At 42.1% G+C, this 20384-nt stretch overlaps 1 protein-coding gene across 2 annotated transcripts; it reads left to right on the forward strand.

The window, feature by feature from the left end:
- Positions 1-9105: 9105 nt before the first annotated feature.
- LOC110506819 (E3 ubiquitin-protein ligase TRIM21) lies at positions 9106-15914 on the forward strand. Of its 2 annotated transcripts, none has more exons than XM_036963483.2 (6): positions 9106-9266; positions 11968-12062; positions 12327-12440; positions 12522-13008; positions 13148-13532; positions 14202-15914. In XM_036963483.2, the coding sequence occupies exons 2-6, from the start codon at positions 12025-12027 to the stop codon at positions 14744-14746; spliced, it is 1569 nt and encodes a 522-aa protein (XP_036819378.2). In that variant the 5' UTR covers positions 9106-9266; positions 11968-12024; the 3' UTR covers positions 14747-15914. The 2 variants fall into 2 exon arrangements, with proteins under 2 accessions (XP_036819378.2, XP_090078862.1); XM_090222736.1 differs by having other exon boundaries at positions 9128-9266; positions 10257-12062.
- Positions 15915-20384: the final 4470 nt, after the last annotated feature.

Here is a 20384-nt window from a genome sequence, read left to right on the forward strand (position 1 = left end):
ATATTTAATCTTATTAAATGACCCTATCTGTAAATATGTTAAAATGTCTGAAAAATATTTCATGGCAAATGTCCCCATTCGGTCAGAGACAATATACCCGCTCTAGTTTAAAATTGCTATGTTGATGACGCTCCAGGTTTGGGGATCACGCACCAGTGTGACGAATACGCAGGCGTTCATTGATCTTCCAGAGATACGTGGGGTTTGGGAAAAATGCTTCGATATCGATGATGTGCTGTCAATCAGTATAAGAGCTGGTCGAAACAGTTGGTCGAAACAGAGTCAATTATTAACAGTGTTAAAACAATTCCAACAGCCGCTGTCATATCTTGCTTTGTGTCTCTGGCATAACAGCGGGTGGTTAGGGAATCCCAACCCCCTACAAGGGAAGGCTTTTGGTGCATTCTGGAGAATATGACATGACTGCACATTAGTGTTTGCAAAGGTCCATTGCAAGTACACTGAACAAAAATATAAACGCCACATTCAACAATTTCAAAGATTTTACAGTTCCTACAAGTACATCAGTCAATTGAAATAAATAAATGAGGCCCTAATTATGGATTTCACATGACTGGGAATACAGTTGGTCACAGATTCCTTTAAAAAAAAGGTAGGGATGTGGATCCGAAACGATCAGATAGTGTGACCCCATTTGCCTCATGCAGCAAGACACATCTCCTTCTCATAGAGTTGATCAGGCCGTTGATTGTGGCCTGTGGAATGTTGTCCCACTCCTCTTCATTGGCTGTGCAAAGTTACTGGATATTGGCAGGAACTGGAACATGCTGTCGTACACGTCGAATTCAGAGTCTCCCAAACATGCTCAATTTGTGACATGTCTGGTGAGTATGCAGGCCATGGAAGAACTGAGACATTTTCAGCTCCAGGAATTGTGTACAGATCCTTGCGATATGTGGCGATACATTATCATGCTGAAACATGAGGTGATGGCGGCGGAAGAATGGCACGACAATGGGCCTCAGGATCTCGTCACGGTATCTCTGTGCATTCAAATTGCTATCAATAAAATGCAATTGTGTTCGTTGTCCATAGTTTATGCCTGGCCATACTATGACCCAAACACCACCATGGGGCACTCTGTTCACAATGTTGACATCAGCAAACTGCTCGCCCACACGATGCCATACACGCTGTCTTCCATCTGCCTGGTACAGTTGAAACCGGGATTCATCCGTGAAGAGCACACTTCTCCAGCTTGCCAGTGTCCATTGAAGGTGAGCATTTGCCCATTGAAGTTAGTTACGATGCTGAACTGCAGTCATGTCAAGACTCTGGTGAGGATGACAAGCTCGCAGATGAGCTTCCCTGAGACAATGTCTGACAGTTTGTGCAGAAATTCTTCGGTTGTGCAAACCCACAGTTTCATCAGGTGGCTGGTCTCAGACGATCCCGCAGGTGAAAATGCTGGATGTGGAGGTCCAGGGCTGACGTGGTTACATGTGGTCTGCGGTTGTGAGGCTGGTTAGATGTACTGCAAGATTCCCAAATACGATGTTGGATGCAGTTTATGGTAGAGAAATTAGCATTACATTGTCTGACAACAGCTCTGGTGGACATTTCTGCATTCAGCATGCCAATTGCACGCTCCCTCAACTTATTACATCTATAGCATTGTGTTGTGTGACACAACTGCACATTTTAGAGTGTCTTTTTATTGTACCCAGCACAAGGTGCACCTATGTAATGTGCATGCTTTTTAATCAGCTTCTTGACATGCCACCCCTGTCAGGTGGATGGATTATCTTGGTAAAGGAGAAATACTCACTAACAGGTATGTAAACAAATATGTTCACAACATTTGAGAGAAATAAGCTTTTTGTGCATATACAACATTTCTGGGATATTTATTTCAGTTCATGGAACATGAGACCAGCACTTTACATGTTGCATTTCTATTTTTTGTTCAGTATAGTAAGATGCTTTTTAAAATGAAATAACTTCCCTAGATTGTCTTTCTATATTGTCTTTTTGGGTGTGGTAATGAAGCACTGGGAAGCAACTATATTCCATGTGCAGAGCTCCCATTTCTTTATCTAGATACAGTGCCTTGCGAAAGTATTCGGCCCCCTTGAACTTTGCGACCTTTTGCCACATTTCAGGCTTCAAACATAAAGATATAAAACTGTATTTTTTGTGAAGAATCAACAACAAGTGGGACACAATCATGAAGTGGAACGACATTTATTGGATATTTCAAACTTTTTTAACAAATCAAAAACTGAAAAATTGGGCGTGCAAAATTATTCAGCCCCTTTAAGTTAATACTTTGTAGCGCCACCTTTTGCTGCGATTACAGCTGTAAGTCGCTTGGGGTATGTCTCTATCAGTTTTGCACATCGAGAGACTGAAATTTTTTCCCATTCCTCCTTGCAAAACAGCTCGAGCTCAGTGAGGTTGGATGGAGAGCATTTGTGAACAGCAGTTTTCAGTTCTTTCCACAGATTCTCGATTGGATTCAGGTCTGGACTTTGACTTGGCCATTCTAACACCTGGATATGTTTATTTTTGAACCATTCCATTGTAGATTTTGCTTTATGTTTTGGATCATTGTCTTGTTGGAAGACAAATCTCCGTCCCAGTCTCAGGTCTTTTGCAGACTCCATCAGGTTTTCTTCCAGAATGGTCCTGTATTTGGCTCCATCCATCTTCCCATCAATTTTAACCATCTTCCCTGTCCTTGCTGAAGAAAAGCAGGCCCAAACCATGATGCTGCCACCACCATGTTTGACAGTGGGGATGATGTGTTCAGGGTGATGAGCTGTGTTGCTTTTACGCCAAACATAACGTTTTGCATTGTTGCCAAAAAGTTCAATTTTGGTTTCATCTGACCAGAGCACCTTCTTCCACATGTTTGGTTTGTCTCCCAGGTGGCTTGTGGCAAACTTTAAACAACACTTTTTATGGATATCTTTAAGAAATGGCTTTCTTCTTGCCACTCTTCCATAAAGGCCAGATTTGTGCAATATACGACTGATTGTTGTCCTATGGACAGAGTCTCCCACCTCAGCTGTAGATCTCTGCAGTTCATCCAGAGTGATCATGGGCCTCTTGGCTGCATCTCTGATCAGTCTTCTCCTTGTATGAGCTGAAAGTTTAGAGGGACGGCCAGGTCTTGGTAGATTTGCAGTGGTCTGATACTCCTTCCATTTCAATATTATCGCTTGCACAGTGCTCCTTGGGATGTTTAAAGCTTGGGAAATATTTTTGTATCCAAATCCGGCTTTAAACTTCTTCACAACAGTATCTCAGACCTGCCTGGTGTGTTCCTTGTTCTTCATGATGCTCTCTGCGCTTTTAACGGACCTCTGAGACTATCACAGTGCAGGTGCATTTATACGGAGACTTGATTACACACAGGTGGATTGTATTTATCATCATTAGTAATTTAGGTCAACATTGGATCATTCAAAGATCCTCACTGAACTTCTGGAGAGAGTTTGCTGCACTGAAAGTAAAGGGGCTGAATCATTTTGCACGCCCAATTTTTCAGTTTTTGATTTGTTAAAAAAGTTTGAAATATCCAATAAATGTCATTCCACTTCATGATTGTGTCCCACTTGTTGTTGATTCTTCACAAAAAAATACAGTTTTATATCTTTATGTTTGAAGCCTGAAATGTGGCAAAAGTTCGCAAAGTTCAAGGGGGCCGAATACTTTCGCAAGGCACTGTATAAATATTTAGAATATGTGATGACAATGATTTCATCATGCATAAATAGCCTAGAGTAGACAAGTAGGTGTACATCATAGAACGAGCTGTATATCTATGTAATCTATGGTTCTGCATTGAACTTGATCGATGTTGTGACATTTATTCTGTGCTATTACAGATGTGTAGCTAATACACTAGCAGTATTCACACAACAAGAATGATATTCTGTTTCTATGGTGGTATTACTGTAGCTATGTGATACATAAAGGATATTGTTCCTTCAGAGCAGGCAGAGGAGGCTTAGTGAGTCAGACAGTCAGGCCTGCAGTCAGAGGGCTGAATCTCAATACTCTGATGCAGCTTCCACTCGTGTTCTTCTCTCCTCAAATCTAAATGACCTTCATCTACACTGTGAAAAATAACTCAGAGCTGAATACAAATGTGGGATGTTTATTTGATCACCCTGTTGCAGGAAAACCTTACTGCAATGCAAAATGAAGATCCTTCATCTGTAGGTGAAAGCTAATTCATCCGTCGTGGTGCTTTCCTTCCGCCTGTTTTTCTTCTTCTTCAGATTTGTGGATAAGACGAAGATGAGACGAAGACAGGAAGCCGCTAACACACAGGGCCAGCTAGCAGCAGGGACACACTTGACAACAAACACGGCTGTGTGTGTGTGTGTGTGTGTGTGTGTGTGTGTATGTGTGTGTGTGTGTGTGTGTGTGTGTGTGTGTGTGGCTGATGACACAGTATTGCTTTTGTCCTGAGAGAGCATGACACACACACACACATGTTTACACACACACAAACATGTTCACCCACACACACACACACAGAAGTAAACACTACAAAATCCGATGGCATTACTTACTGTACACATCATGTGCAGTGAATCTTCCATAGGACACGGACTGATGTGTTACTATTCTAAGTGTAGGACTCCTTACTGTCTAGAAGTTATCCCTACATTTTGAATTACCATCCTAATGTCAGCTGTACCTGACTTTCAAAATCCTAACATGGCTTAACGTTAAACAACCGTCTTTCCTGTGGTTTGTTGTCTTGCCAACATAGTGGAGCACACACTAACACAATGTGACACAGACGGGGTCAAACCCAGCACGATTCCTGACTTGGTGATGTGTATTCTCCATATCATATCCTGTAATGATACCCTCAGGCTCTAAGAATATCTGTTTGCAGACGGCCTCTTGGACACAGCATCAGCCAGAGGACAACTCTCACTAATTACAACACACACATACTCACCAACCTCTCCAAGGGGTGAGTCTCAATAGTTCAATGTATAATCCTTACATCTGCACCTCCTTGCTTTTTTATCAAGCCTGTGTTTTCAGATTGGTGTAGATAAATGAGAGGAGGCAACAAGGGAACAGCTTCAGATTATTGAGACACAGTCCTTGGCTTCATCACAGACTGAGAGTGCATCTGGCCAAAAGTGATGACATTGCTGCTTCCTATAGGCAGTTCTCTGAGAGATACCAGGGCTACTCTCTGAGAGATACCAGGGCTGGGAGATCACCTGCATTAGGACACACTCCGAGGCCGAGTTCCAAACCAACTCTTCACTCCTGCCCGTATGTCCTTGTTTACTTCCATCTGCAGATCTGAGAGGGCCGAATGGGTATAAACAATATGGTGGAAAGTCAACACTCCCCAACAGAGCTGAATGGAGCCTGGGGACTATAGTAGCAATCCACTCAGAACCAAAAGGAGAAGTGATGATGCAGCTTCCCTGAATGGAAGTGTTCTATGTCCGCAGACAAGAGGTCCTAACCTTTATGACACAGGAGATAGTGTGCTTAACAGCAGAGTCACTGGTTCAAGTCCAGCTGTGACTATTCTCTTCAGCGCTACAATTGGCATCGAGGACCTAATGTTACGTAGTGGGAGATTGGTTTGGGATCAGACAGAAAGTGCATTCAACCAATCCACTCTGTGTGTGTGTGTGTCAATCCTCCTTCCCTGTGAGCAGATGTGGAGAGCAGGCCAGCCGGCGGCTCCAAGTCATGTGACCAGCCAGCGTGCCCCAGTTAGGAAGTGCAGGAGGCTCTCAATGTGCATGTGGGTGTGTGTCTGTTTTGTGTGTGTGCAGTGAATGTGAGAGGGAGAGAGAGAGATACATTTGATTTAAAGAAAGCCTTTGACTCAATTTGGCATGAGGTTCTGCTATACAAATTGATGGAAAGTTGTGTTGAGGGAAAAATATACGACATTATAAAATCCATGTACACAAACAAAAGGTGTGCAGTTAAAATTGGCATAAAACACACATTTCTTCCCACAGGGCCGTGGGGTGAGACAGGGATGCAGCTTCAGCCCATATATATCAACGAATTGGCCAGGGCACTAGAACAGTCTGCAGCACCCGGCCTCACCCTACTAGAATCTGAAGTCAATTGTCTACTGTTTGCTGATGATCTGGTGCTTCTGTCACCAACCAAGGAGGGCCTAAAGCAGCACCTAGATATTCTGTACAGATTCTACCAGACCTGGGCCCTGACAGTAAATCTCAGTAAGACCAAAATAATGGTGTTCCAAAAAATGTCCACTGCCAGGACAACAAATATAAATTCCATCTAGACACCGTTGTCCTAGAGCACACAAAAAAACTATACAAACCTTGGCTTAAACATCAGCACCACAGGTAACTTCTACAAAGCTATGAACGAACTGAGAGACAAGGCAAGAAGGGCTTTCTATGCCATCAAGAGGAACATAAAATACAACATACCGATTAGGATCTGGCTAAAAATCAGTTGTAGAACTCATTGCCCTTTATGGTTGTGAGCTCTGGGGTCTGCTCAACAGCCAAGAATTCACAAAATGGGACAAATATCAAACTGAGACTCTGCATGCAGAATTCTGCAAAAACATCCTCTGTGTACAATGTAAAACACCAAATAATGCACGCAGACCAGAATTAGGCCGATGCCCGCTAATTATCAAAATCCAGAAAAGAGACGTTAAATTCTACAACCACCTAAAAGGAAGTGATTCCCAAACCTTAACAAAGCCATTTCACCTACAGAGAGATGAACCTGGAGAAGAGTCCCCTAAGCATGCTGGTCCTGGGGCTCTGTTCACAAACAGACAGTGTCACAGAATTCTAGGAGTGGTGGATGTAGAGTCAGGCGCAGAGAGCAATACTTCCAATGGATGCATTTATTTCACTTGGTCTAGCGAACAATCAGGCAATGACCATACATCAGGTATGTCTCCAAAAACGATGAAATAACATTCAACAAATTACACAGGATAAAACCAACTTCACCACTGACAGTAGGAATAAGCCCACACAAAATCAGACGGGCACTGGAAGTTTAAATAGACCATTGATGAACCAAAATAAGCAACAGGTGAAAACAATCAAGACAAAAGCAACAGAAAAGAAATAGGGATCGGAGGCAGCTAGTAGACTGGTGACGACGACCGCCGAGCGACGCCCGAACAGGGAGAGGAGTCATCTTCGGTGGAAGTCGTGACACAGAGCCCCAGAACAGCAACACAATTAGACCCAACCAAATCATGAGAAAACAAATTACTTGACACATTGGAAAGAATTAACAAAATGAACAGAGCAAACTAGAATGCTATTTGGCCCTAAACAGAGAGTACACAGTGGCAGAATACCTGACCATTGTGACTGACCCAAACTTAAGGAAAGCTTTGACTATGTACAGACTCAGTGAGCATAGCCTTGCTATTGAGAAAGGCCGCCGTAGGCAGACATGGCTCTCAAGAGAAGACAGGCTATGTGCACACTGCCTACAAAATGAGGTGGAAACTGAGCTGCACTTCCTAATCTCCTGCCCAATGTATGACCATATTAGAGACACATATCTTCCTCAGATTACATAGATCCACAAAGAATTTCAAAACAAACCAATTTTGATAAACTCCCATATCTATTGGGAGAAATACCACAGTGTGCTATCACAGCAGCAAGATTTGTGACCTGATACCACAAGAAAAGGTCAACCAGTGAAGAACAAACACCATTGTAAATACAACCCATATTTATGTTTATTTATTTTCCCTTTTGTACTTTAACTATTTGCACATAATGTGACATTTGACACATCTTTATTCTTTTGGAACTTCTGTGAGTTTAATGTTTAATGTTTACTGTTACTGTTTTCATTGTTTATTTCACTTTTGTATATTATCTACTTCACTTGCTTTGGCGATTATATATTTCCCATGCCAATAAAGCCCTTAAATTGAAATTGAGAGAGCGAGACAGAAAGAGAGCGAGACAGAGGGAGAGCAAGAAAGCGAGAGAGAGAGAGTGGTACAGAGAGCACGTGATGTGTCCATGTTTATGAACTCCTTCCAGTCAGACAGTCAGGACTATACATACTTCCCCTCATGACTCTGCACATTCACCAACACACTACGATATACTATTACGTATTATATTACACAATTATATACAGTATACACCAATATATACACTAATAATAATTATATGAAAATACATTTCACATCATAGAGTTTTAACATTTTATATAGAACATTCCTATTGTTCTACGTTGAGCAGGGTGACAGGCTCTGTAGGCCCACACATGGTGGTTGTTCTATTATAGGTCAGTCAGTGGGGCTTCAGTTGATAGACCCTTTTGTGATTCATCATTTAGTCTCTGTTCATCACTCCTCTGCTCTCTGTGCATGTGCCATTCCACTCACACACTTACACGCACACGCATGCACGTACACACACAGACACACACACTCTCTTTCTCTCTGCTCCTATTTAGCTTACAGTCATGTATACTCACACAGGTATGTGTGTCTGCAGAGAATCTGGAAGATTGTTGACAGTCCTGTTAAATCAGCAGGACTGTCAGGTCAGATAAAGAACAGCAATAATACTGTTCAGTGATGTGTGTATGAGTGTGTGTGCGGGTGCTCCCTGCAAAGCTGTTACAGGATAACCAGTTTTTCATTTCTAAATCACAGCACATCACAAACGGCTGGAGAGAGAAAATTCCTGAAGTGTCATTTAAGTGGTGGGATCAAGGGCCTGACACACACACACACACCGACCCCTCCCTCAGCACCTCATACCGGTGCCTTCTCAACAGGTTACTAGGTTGCGATGATTGTTTGTGTGTGTGTTGTGTGCATATGTGTGTGTGTGTGAAATGCCTTACTGAGTCAGTGCTCAACACTGTATGCTAGTGCTGCCTGCTGGTCAGTAGAAGACACAGCTGTCTTTATCAGTAAAGTCAACTGTGTGGACTGAAGCTTTGTGAGAAATGTCTAAAAAATAATAATATATATTTCAATACATAAATATTAAGTAATTTATAATTAGCAATCTGATTGTCAATTTAAATGTTTTCTTAAAACCATCTAAAATCACACATTTTCGAAAATGATTCAGCGTTTGGCCACTAGATGGTGGCATTGTGCTACCATAGGTCTACCCAGCAGTAGATCAGTTTTCAGAATGTAGTTTGGTCTCTTTAGCGGTTATACTGAAACTAAAAGTAAAAGTTACAACACACGCCATTTTAGAGGGCACACAGTCCGATACTCCTGTTCCAATTGTTTGCAAAGATTGGTAAGTCAGACATTTCATGTTTTCTTTATATTTTAAAGTGTTATAGAAACACGTATTATCATGACTTTATTCCATGAAACAGTGTGCTGTTTGTAACCACCGTGTTAGACGTACGGTGTTGGCCTATGTTATGTAACCTGTTCCATATTTGATTGTTCTGATAAACTTTTGGTGAAAAATACCACTGAAATGTTGAATTTGTTTACCTAAAATACTGTATAAAGTGACTATGAATGACACAGTACATTTTGGCTGTATTCTGTAGTTTTCAGGAGAGTAAGGGGGTTTCAGTATTGGTCTCACACTAGGCTTGAATTGTATGAGGAAACACATATTTCTAATGTGGTTACATGTAACACCACTTACAAATATCTCTAAATGGCAATGATATATCTGTAGAAGTAAAGAAATACAAATATATAGAATTCTTGAAATGTTTTATTTATTTTTTACATTAAGCAACCATCCAGCTTCCGCATATAGCCTCTTCCTGTTTCCCAATTAGTTATCTTTTTCAGAGGTTGAAAACATGAACACGGGGCCTAGTTCACATCGCTACAGATGATTTAGGCAGGGTTCCTCTTTAAACTAACTACACTTATAAAGGCTTTATATAACATACATAAAGTATTTAAGCATTACATAGATGATTCACAAGTCATCTATGAGCTTATGTCATACTCTATAAAGGGTGAAATAACTGCTCACTATAGGGTTCGTTACCAAACATTGACATAACATTTTGTCAATAAAATACAACTGTACTTTATAAAGGGTGACATAATGCATGATTACTAAGATACAATGCTGTATGAAACTACTTATAGATAGTCTTATATTGTACTGTACAGTCATGGCAAAAAGTTGTGAGAATGACACAAATATTAATTTTCACAAAGTCTGCTGCCTCAGTTTTGCAATTATTTGCAAAGTCCCTATTTGCCATGCAAATGAACTGAATCCCCCAAAAACATTTCCACTGCATTTCAGCCCTGCCACAAAAGGACCAGCTAACATCATGTCAGTGATTCTCTCATTAACACGGGTGTGAGTGTTGACGAGGTCAAGGCTGGAGATCACTCTGTCATGCTGATTGAGTTCGAATAACAGAGCGTAAGTTTGAAAAGGACGGTGGTGCTTGGAATCATTGTTCTTCCTCTGTCAACCATGGTTACCTGCAAGGAAACACGTGCCGTCATCATTGCTTTGCACAAAAAGGGCTTCACAGGCAAGGATATTGCTGCCAGTAAAATTGCACCTAAATCAACTATTTATCGGATCATCAAGAACTTCAAGAAGAGCTGTTCAATTGTTGTGAAGAAGGCTTCAGGGCACCCAAGAATGTCCAGCAAGCACCAGGACCGTCTCCTAAAGTTGATTCAGCTGCGGGGTCGGGGCACCATCAGTACAGAGCTTGCTCAGGAATGGCAGCAGGCAGGTGTGAGTGCAACTGCACGCACAGTGAGGTGAAGACTTGGTGGATGGCCTGGTGTCAAGAAGGGCAGCAAAGAAGCCACTTCTCTCCAGGAAAAACATCAGGGACACACTGATATTCTGCAAAAGGTACAGGGATTGGACTGCTGAGGACTGGGGTGAAGTCATTTTCTCTGATGAATCCCCTTTCCGATTGTTTGGGGCATCCGGAAAAAAGCTTGTCCGGAGAAGACAAGGTGAGCGCTACCATCAGTCCTGTGTCATGCCAACAGTAAAGCATCCTGAGACCATTCATGTGTGGGGTTGCTTCTCAGTCAAGGGACTGGGCTAACTCACAATTTTGCCTAAGAACATAGTCATGAATGGTACCAGTACATCCTCCGAAATCAACTTCTCCCAACCGTTCAGGAACAGTTTGGTGACGAACAATGCCTTTTCCAGCATGATGGAGCACCTTGCCATAAGGCAAAAGTGATAACTAAGTGGCTCGGGGAACAAAACATAGATATTTTGTGTCCATGGCCAGGAAACTCCCCACACCTTAATCCCATTGAGAACTTGTGGTCAATCCTCAAGAGGCGGGTGGACAAACAAAAACCCACAAATTCTGACAAACTCCAAGCATTGGTTATGCAAGAATGGGCTGCCATCAGTCAGGATGTGGCCCAGAAGTTAATTGACAGCATGCCATGGCTGATTGCAGAGGTCTTGAAAAAGAAGGGTCAACACTGCAGATATTGACTCTTTGCATCAACTTCATGTGTCAGGGTTTACTAGGAGTGGTGGGTAGGAGTCAGGCGCAGCAAGCAGAGGGTTCGGTGAAATGTAATGATTTATTCTCCAGCACAAACGGTCACGCCAAATACAGGGCGCATAACACAACCAACAGAGTAACAAAATAATCCCGCACAAACCTAAGCAGGCCTAACAGGTTTAAGTAGACAAAAATCAAGAAACACAAAAAGGAGCAGGTGCAACTAATAAGACTAAACTAACAGAAAAGGACAAAGGGATCGGTGGCGACTAGCAGACCGCCGAGCACCGCCCGAACAGGCAGGGGAGTCGTGACATCATGTAACTGTCAATAAAAGCCTTTGACACTTATGAAATGCTTGTAATTATACTTCAGTATTCCATAGTAACATCTGACAAAAATATCTGAAGACCCCGAAGCAGGAAACTTTATGGAAATTAAAACTTGTGTCATTCTCAAAACGTTTGGCCATGACTGTATATATTGACATAACTGTTTATGTTTACTGGCTAGGTTTTCTGAGTGAGATCTGTCTGAGCAGTCCAGAGTCTAAATCAGACATTAGACTGTATGGAGCCTGAGGGAGACCCTGGAGTCATGAGTAGGAGGTGAGTCAGAGAGAGGGGGAGTCTGATGTTGAAGGTGATCAACATGTGTTGATCAAGTGGACCTTATCACATGCCAGGAAAATGCCCCCTACACCATAACAGAGCTGCCATAACCCTCATTTACTCGTGTTTCCATTATTTTGGCAGTTTACTGTATTTCACTGTTGATGAATGTGTTTAGTTTCATCTGCTTTCACTTTAAGACAACACAGAAGATGATGTGATGATATCTCTACAGATAACTATAATTTGTATGAATTGCAGAGCCAAGCGGGAGAGAATGGAGTCTCCTGCTCCCAGCTGTCTCTCTATGAATAGTGGCAGGTCAATGGAGCAACCATATGCTTTTAAAAGAGAACCCTTGACCCCTGATTTGAGGTGAGTGTTGAAATTAGTAGCTTAAAAAATAAATAAATAAAAAATAAAAAAACACTCTCTCTCTTTCTCTCTCTTTCTCAGTGCCAGTCTGCTGACTGAGGATCAGTTCAGATGTTCTGTGTGTTCAGAGGTGCTGAGGGACCCGGTCTCCATTCCCTGTGGACACAGTTACTGCAGGCAGTGCATCAGCACATACTGGGTCCAGCCCGGCCCTGCAGGAGACTATGTGTGTCTCCAGTGCAGTAAGAGATCCAGAGACCGGCCAGTGCTCTGCACTAACACAGCCTTGGCCAGGTTGCTCCAGGGGCTCCAGCAGGCAGGCTTCAGTCCTGCCCTCCCTGCTCTGGGCTATGCTGGGCCTGGGGACGTGGCCTGTGATATCTGCTCTGGACAGAAGCTCAGAGCGGTGAAGTCCTGTCTGACCTGCACTGTCTCCTACTGTGAGAGCCACGTCAGGCAGCACTACACTGTCCCAGCACTGCAGAGACACACCCTGGCTGAGGTCACTGGAGACGGGGGACACAAAGGTCATCAAGGCAACACTGGACAGACAGAGAGAATCAAAGAGGTGCTGTCATTAACAATACACTATGTGAAATGACTAAAAACACTTATCTACAAGCACTTATAACACTATTAGAATGAGATGAACTGAACTGTGAATGTATTATATTACCTGAACTGTGTGTTTCATGTCTTCTCTTAAGGAGGAGACTATGGAGTCTGAGGAGGAGGAGAGGGAGAGTGTCTCTAAAACGATGACAGAAGTTAAAGAGGAGGAAGAAGATTCTGATGAGGGACTTTCTGATCTAAAGAAGAACCCTAAAACTAAATCTCTTGTCTCTGAAGTGAAGAACATCTCTAAGTCCTACTCAGACTTGCAGCAGGAGAACTCTAATCTTAAACATGTTGTTCGTGAACTCAGTAAAAAGAATGCTGTGTTAAAACAAGAGGTAACATTTGAGAAAGAACTGGTGGACATCAGAACTGCTGCTCTGAATAAGATCACAGCTACTCTCATCTCAGACCCACAGCAACAGAGAGAGGCTGAGTATGTGAGAAGAAACCTGAAGAATATGACCATGGACTATGGTTAGTATGACAATAATGACTCCTTCAAGTGACCGTCTAGATTTTTTAAGGTAGTAGCAGGTTATTAGATAGTATTGTTAACAGGTTCTTATGAATGATAGTTCAACACTCATGGTGTTATGAATGGTTTCATAATGATTTATAAATGTCTTAAGTATACCCCATTCAAGTAAAGTGTTACCTTTTATATTTTAGATCTTGAAACAATCAGAAAAAAATATTGCCAGTTAGACTCAATTTTGCCAGTATGTTACTCTTCAGTTAGACTCAACAGTCCTGTATGTTACTCTTCAGTTAGACTCAACAGTCCTGTATGTTACTCTTCAGTTAGACTCAACAGTCCTGTATGTTACTCTTCAGTTAGACTCAACAGTCCTGTATGTTACTCTTCAGTTAGACTCAACAGTCCTGTATGTTACTCTTCAGTTAGACTCAACAGCCCTGTATGTTACTCTTCAGTTAGACTCAACAGTCCTGTATGTTACTCTTCAGTTAGACTCAACAGTCCTGTATGTTACTATGTTACAATAGTTTAGATGTCAGACCATTCACAACATTGCCATATGTCAGAGAATAATGTATTATACAGGAAAATATGTTTTCCCAGATTTATGTTCTATCTCCACTGATATTTTCTAATTCTAATAAAGTGTGTGCTTCTCTCCACAGTGGATGTGACTCTTGATCCTGATACAGCACATCCCAAACTTATCCTGTCTGAAGACAGGAAACAAGTTAGATGTGGAGATGTATGGCAGGGTCTCCCTGACAACCCAGAGAGGTTTGATATCTCTGTCTGTGTGGTGGGAAAGGAGAGTTTCTCCTCAGGGAGATTCTACTATGAGGTGCAGGTGAAGGGGAAGACTGGCTGGTGTTTAGGCGTGGCCACGAAGTCCATCAACCTGAAGGGGACGATTTACCTGAATCCTGAGGATGGATACTGGACTGTGATGCTGAGGAATGGACAGTACTGGGCTGGCGCTGTCCCCACTGTCCCCATCTTCCTTAGAGAGGAGGTCCAGAAGGTGGGGGTGTTTGTGGATTATGAGGAGGGTCGGGTCTCCTTCTATAATGTGGAGGCCAGGTCTCATATCCACTCTTTTACTGGCTGTACCTTCACTGAGAAACTCTATCCATTCTTCAGCCCTGGTAATAATTACACTGGTCAAAACTCAACCCCACTGGTCATCACTCCTGTAGATATCACTGACTGACTGGTTTATACCGAACATTGAAATACTGTTAACATAACTGATAATATAATAGTGACCAAATAATGTAATAATTCATTGTAATGTAAAACATATTATATAAATCAGCAGATAATGTATTCACTTTTTACATGTATAATACAATAACTTTTCCTGATAATGTAATCATTCAATTACAGTTATTAATGCAGAACTAAGTTATTTTGTGGATAAGGTTAAATAAATGAAGTGTTAACATAGTAAATCCCAGTTTGCCAGTGCTGGTCATCTTCCTCATAATGTAATCCAATAAGACCTACCTGTCCATCTATCTCTGTGGACCATATCCTCTTAGTGGACGAGATCCACATTCTTCTTCCTGATATAACAATACATTGGGAAGAATGAAAACAAAAAGTCCAATAAATACAACAGGAAGCCCAGGTCTGTATGAACTGTAAAATGTTCAGTAAACCCCTGAAGTTACATTATTACATGACTTACTACAATCATTCAATACTGTCCTGCATGATTATGTTTCTAACTATATTTTAGTTGAATACTTTTTTTTTGCTGTTGAACTAGAAGGAGGAACTCATTTCATTTCATTGCACTGTGTACTGTTGGGGAATAATCAGAATTGGTGGGTAACATAGATAAGATGTTTTATTTTCATGATATGCTTATGAGTTATTTCTCATAAGAATGTATTTTGTACTATAGTGGTGGCCATTGGCAGTTATCTGTTCTATGTCAAGACTAAGTTGCATGGGCCGCAGAGAGGGGAGAGGTCAAGGTGTCATCATGTGTAAACATATCTTTTGCTCCACTTTGTCTGTGTGCCAGTCACTCCCTACTTTTCCCATCGGGGAGAGGAGGATGGCAGTGTCTGGAATCATTCTATGCTCCCCGTGAGCTTGTCCAGGATTGGTTGTATTTAGAATTGGTTGTATCTAAATGACAATTTGATATATGCCTGTTGATATGGAGGATTGGTTTATGGTTCTGGGTTTGAGTAAGGAGACAAAGCTGAACGATTTATTATGTCTATGCTGTCTGACTTTGCTATTAAAGGATCTCAGTTGCAATGTAGGGGGGCTCTCAGAGAATTCATTGATAGACACTGAATTGATCTGAGAGTCATAGGGTTGTGATAGAGCTCATATAATTAAAGATGGACTTTGATAACTAACTCTGACTGGTGTGGTTTGCTCTCATGATTTGGTAAATAGAGGAAATTTCCACGACACTACACTACGCTGTATCCTGTGCATATGACAGTAAACCATTGCACTGTGTACACTACGCTGTATCCTGTGCATATGACAGTAAACCATTGCACTGTGTACACTACGCTGTATCCTGTGCATATGACAGTAAACCATTGCACTGTGTACACTACGCTGTATCCTGTGCATATGACAGTAAACCATTGCACTGTTACCACTACGCTGTATTCTGTGCATATGACAGTAAACCATTGCACTGTGTACACTATGCTGTATCCTGTGCATATGACAGTAAACTTTGATTTGAATGGAGCAGTCAGTTCAGCATCAGTAGGTAACTGCCAAAATGAAAGAATCACCAACATAAAGTGATTTAGTAGGGCCTTGTGCCACCACGAGCCAGAACAGCTTCAATGCATCTTGGCATAGATTCTACAAGTGTCTGGAACTCTACTGGAGGGATGCGACATTATTCTTCCACAAGACATTCCATCTTTGATGTTTTATTGATGATGATGAAAAACGCTGTCTCTGGTGCTGCTCCAGAATCTCCCATAAGTGTTCAATTGTGGTGACTGAGACGGCCATGGCATATGGTTTACATTGTTTTCATGCACATCAAACCATTCAGTGACCAAACCATTCAGTGACCAAACCATTCAGTGACCAAACCATTCAGTGACCAAACCATTCAGTGACCAAACCATTCAGTGACCAAACCATTCAGTGACCACTCGTGCTCTGTGGATGGGGGCATTGTCATCCTATGGGTCATAGCCATGGTAGCCAAAATAATGTCCCGCCCAGCATTTTTATACATGACCCTAAGCATGATGGGCTGTTAATTGCTTAATTAACTCAGGAACCTCACCTGTGTGGACGTACAGTACCTGCTTTCAATATTCTTTGTATCCCACATTTACTCAGGTGTTTCCATTATTTTGGCAGTTACCTGCAGTGCTTGACTTGGGCAGGAGTTCACCTGGGCTGAGTACCGGCACCTCAAATGTTCTACTTGAGCTCCTGTACCTCTTATAGAATATTAGCTCTAAAGTATTGTGGAGTTCCTGCACCTAAATATAAACAGTACCGGCACCAAAAATTAGTACCGGCACCTATTTCAGTCCTAGTCGAGGTTTTCTATGTCAATGTACAGCCACAAGATGGTGTTGTTTCCTTACAGTCCATTAAGTGCAATAATGTGCTTAATGCTTACCGGAGCAACATTGTAGTAATGTTGTTATGTAGCTTTGAGAATACAGATGAGGATAACATTTCACATTCTCAAGTCAGCCTTCAATTAAAACCCTTACTGGAAGAGTGTTTTTCAAGGAAGATTTAAGAGATTGCCATTTGGTTTCTGCACACACACACACCTATAACCAGTTGGGTTCATGCTGGACTTAGCAGGCTGGGCTGTTAGCATCATTGATTAGCCACCTAGAGTTTTCTTATCTTAGAATCATCACAGCGCATCGATCTCCAGCCTCCCGAGAGAGATCAGACTTCACTCAGATAGACAGTGTTAATGTGACTGAGGAACTACTGAGTAGAGGTGGATGGAAGCTGAGGGGAGGGTTACCTACTCAACCACCACGTTCATAGTGTGCTGTCTAAAGGAGGATGTATTATATTGGAGAGAGAGATCTGGTTTTGATGTTGATATTTACACTTGTAAACTGAATATGCCATTCCTAATAAAGTTATTTTGTATTTAATTGACTCTCATCTCAGAGGAGAGTCCTTCTATCTGCCTCTACCTGCCCTTTCTCTCCCTCCTCTCTCCTGCTTCCTCTCTCCTCCCTCTCTTATTCTCCTTACTCTATACCTTCCTTCTCTCAGCCTATCCCCTCTCTTCCCTCCCTCCTTTCTCTAAAGGCACTGTCGCTGATAGAGTGGGTGTCTGTTTAGCCTAGTGATGACTCAGACTCAGTTCCCTCTATGGGAAAGCCGGTGTTGTTAACACAACTGTAGAGAGACATGAGAAAGTCACTATTGTTAACACAACTGTAGAGATACATGAGAAAGTCACTGTTGTTAACACAACTGTAGAGAGACATGAGAAAGTCACTGTTGTTAACACAACTGTAGAGATACATGAGAAAGTCACTGTTGTTAACACAACTGTAGAGAGAGACATGAGAAAGTCACTGTTGTTAACACAACTGTAGAGAGACATGAGAAAGCCACTGTTGTTAACACAACTGTAGAGAGAGACATGAGAAAGCCACTGTTGTTAACACAACTGTAGAGAGAGACATGAGAAAGCCACTGTTGTTAACACAACTGTAGAGAGAGACATGAGAAAGTCACTGTTGTTAACACAACTGTAGAGATACATGAGAAAGTCACTGTTGTTAACACAACTGTAGAGAGAGACATGAGAAAGTCACTGTTGTTAACACAACTGTAGAGAGACATGAGAAAGTCACTGTTGTTAACACAACTGTAGAGAGACATGAGAAAGCCACTGTTGTTGACACAACTGTAGAGAGACATGAGAAAGAAGCTTAGATTAGGAGATAATGACACTAATCAAACTGAAAGAAACTCAATTGCTCGATATTCTCTCATCAACTAATATAAACTCTCCAGTCGTGCATCATTCCACGTCAGTGTGTGGTTACAGAAGTATTTGGTGTCCAAGGATGGGCTGTTTGTTACTGTTTCTTTTCTCTTCTATAACACAGAACAGCTGCTCTTCTGTTAAATAGTTAAATAGTTTTAGTCACTAGTTGTTACTAGATGGCCTAGCCATGCAGGAAGAACAGAAGTGACATCAGACTTTTTGATGTACTTCAGCTAGTTGTTCTTTGTGAAGCGTTAGCTTTATAGTCCAGGGGTCAGCGGTTAGGATAAAAAGGTAAGAGTTGGACTCATAATTCAGCCTTATTGGAGGAGAAGATCCATGGTCACTCCACTAAGATCTTCTTGTCCAATGTGTTTTGAGAAGGAGGTGAGCAGAGAGGCTATGAGGAATCAAGTAAAAATGAATTGAGAAAGAGTCTTGGGGTTAGCTTATTTAAAAGGCCATTTGCTGTTAGATAACATCATAGTCTGTTCCTCCAAGCACGTCTCCATAGTAACGACTCTCAGAACAGCTGAGCTCCATCAGATAAACACTTCCAAATCCTGACAGCATTGGCTGACATCGCTGACCTGCAGGCCAGTCACGAGTGAGGCTTCTTATGATACACCCGATGGGAACGTTTTGATGTAGGAAAATGTCAGCAAATTAACCAGTGTATTTTCTGTTTAAATACATCACTTCAGTTTAACATGTTTTGTGTTTGATTTCCACTTCTTCACCTTTGTCATCTGGAGACCACAGTGAGGTTTGTTGTCTTTGTCACCTGGAGACCACAGTGAGGTTTGTTGTCTTTGTCACCTGGAGACCACAGTGAGGTTTGTTGTCTTTGTCACCTGGAGACCACAGTGAGGTTTGTTGTCTTTGTCACATGGAGACCACAGTGAGGTTTGTTGTCTTTGTCACCTGGAGACCACAGTGAGGTTTGTTGTCTTTGTCACTTGGAGACCACAGTGAGGTTTGTTGTCTTTGTCACCTGGAAACCACAGTGAGGTTTGTTGTCTTTGTCACCTGGAAACCACAGTGAGGTTTGTTATCTTTGTCACCTGGAGACCACAGTGAGGTTTGTTATCTTTGTCACCTGGAGACCACAGTGAGGTTTGTTGTCTTTGTCACCTGGAGACCACAGTGAGGTTTGTTGTCTTTGTCACCTGGAGACCACAGTGAGGTGTGTTGTCTTTGTCACCTGGAGACCACAGTGAGGTTTGTTGTCTTTGTCACCTGGAGACCACAGTGAGGTTTGTTGTCTTTGACACCTGGAGACCACAGTGAGGTTTGTTGTCTTTGTCACCTGGAGACCACAGTGAGGTTTGTTGTCTTTGTCACCTGGAGACCACAGTGAGGTTTGTTGTCTTTGTCACCTGGAGACCACAGTGAGGTTTGTTGTCTTTGTCACCTGGAGACCACAGTGGGGTTTGTTATCTTTGTCACTTGGAGACCACAGTAAGGTTTGTTATCTTTGTCACCTGGAGACCACAGTGGGGTTTGTTGTCTTTGTCACTTGGAGACCACAGTGAGGTTTGTTGTCTTTGTCACCTGGAGACCACAGTAAGGTTTGTTGTCTTTGTCACCTGGAGACCACAGTGGGGTTTGTTATCTTTGTCACCTGGAGACCACAGTGGGGTTTGTTGTCTTTGTCACTTGGAGACCACAGTGAGGTTTGTTATCTTTGTCACCTGGAGACCACAGTGGGGTTTGTTATCTTTGTCACCTGGAAACCACAGTGAGGTTTGTTATCTTTGTCACCTGGAGTCCACAGTGAGGTTTGTTGTCTTTGTCACCTGGAGACCACAGTGGGGTTTGTTATCTTTGTCACCTGGAAACCTGCCTTGCGTGTGTGTACGTG

Source organism: Oncorhynchus mykiss, chromosome 26 (assembly GCF_057628025.1).
Source record: "Oncorhynchus mykiss isolate SJ-2025 chromosome 26, ASM5762802v1, whole genome shotgun sequence".
NCBI lineage: Eukaryota > Metazoa > Chordata > Actinopteri > Salmoniformes > Salmonidae > Oncorhynchus > Oncorhynchus mykiss.

Coding starts and splice junctions, on each gene's coding strand:
- LOC110506819 (XM_036963483.2), top strand. CDS start 12,025: ATGGAGCCTGAGGGAGACCCTGGAGTCATGAGTAGGAG. Junction 12,441..12,521: donor CCCTTGACCCCTGATTTGAG/GTGAGTGTTGAA, acceptor TCTCTTTCTCAG/TGCCAGTCTGCTGACTGAGG. Junction 13,009..13,147: donor AGACAGAGAGAATCAAAGAG/GTGCTGTCATTA, acceptor TCTTCTCTTAAG/GAGGAGACTATGGAGTCTGA.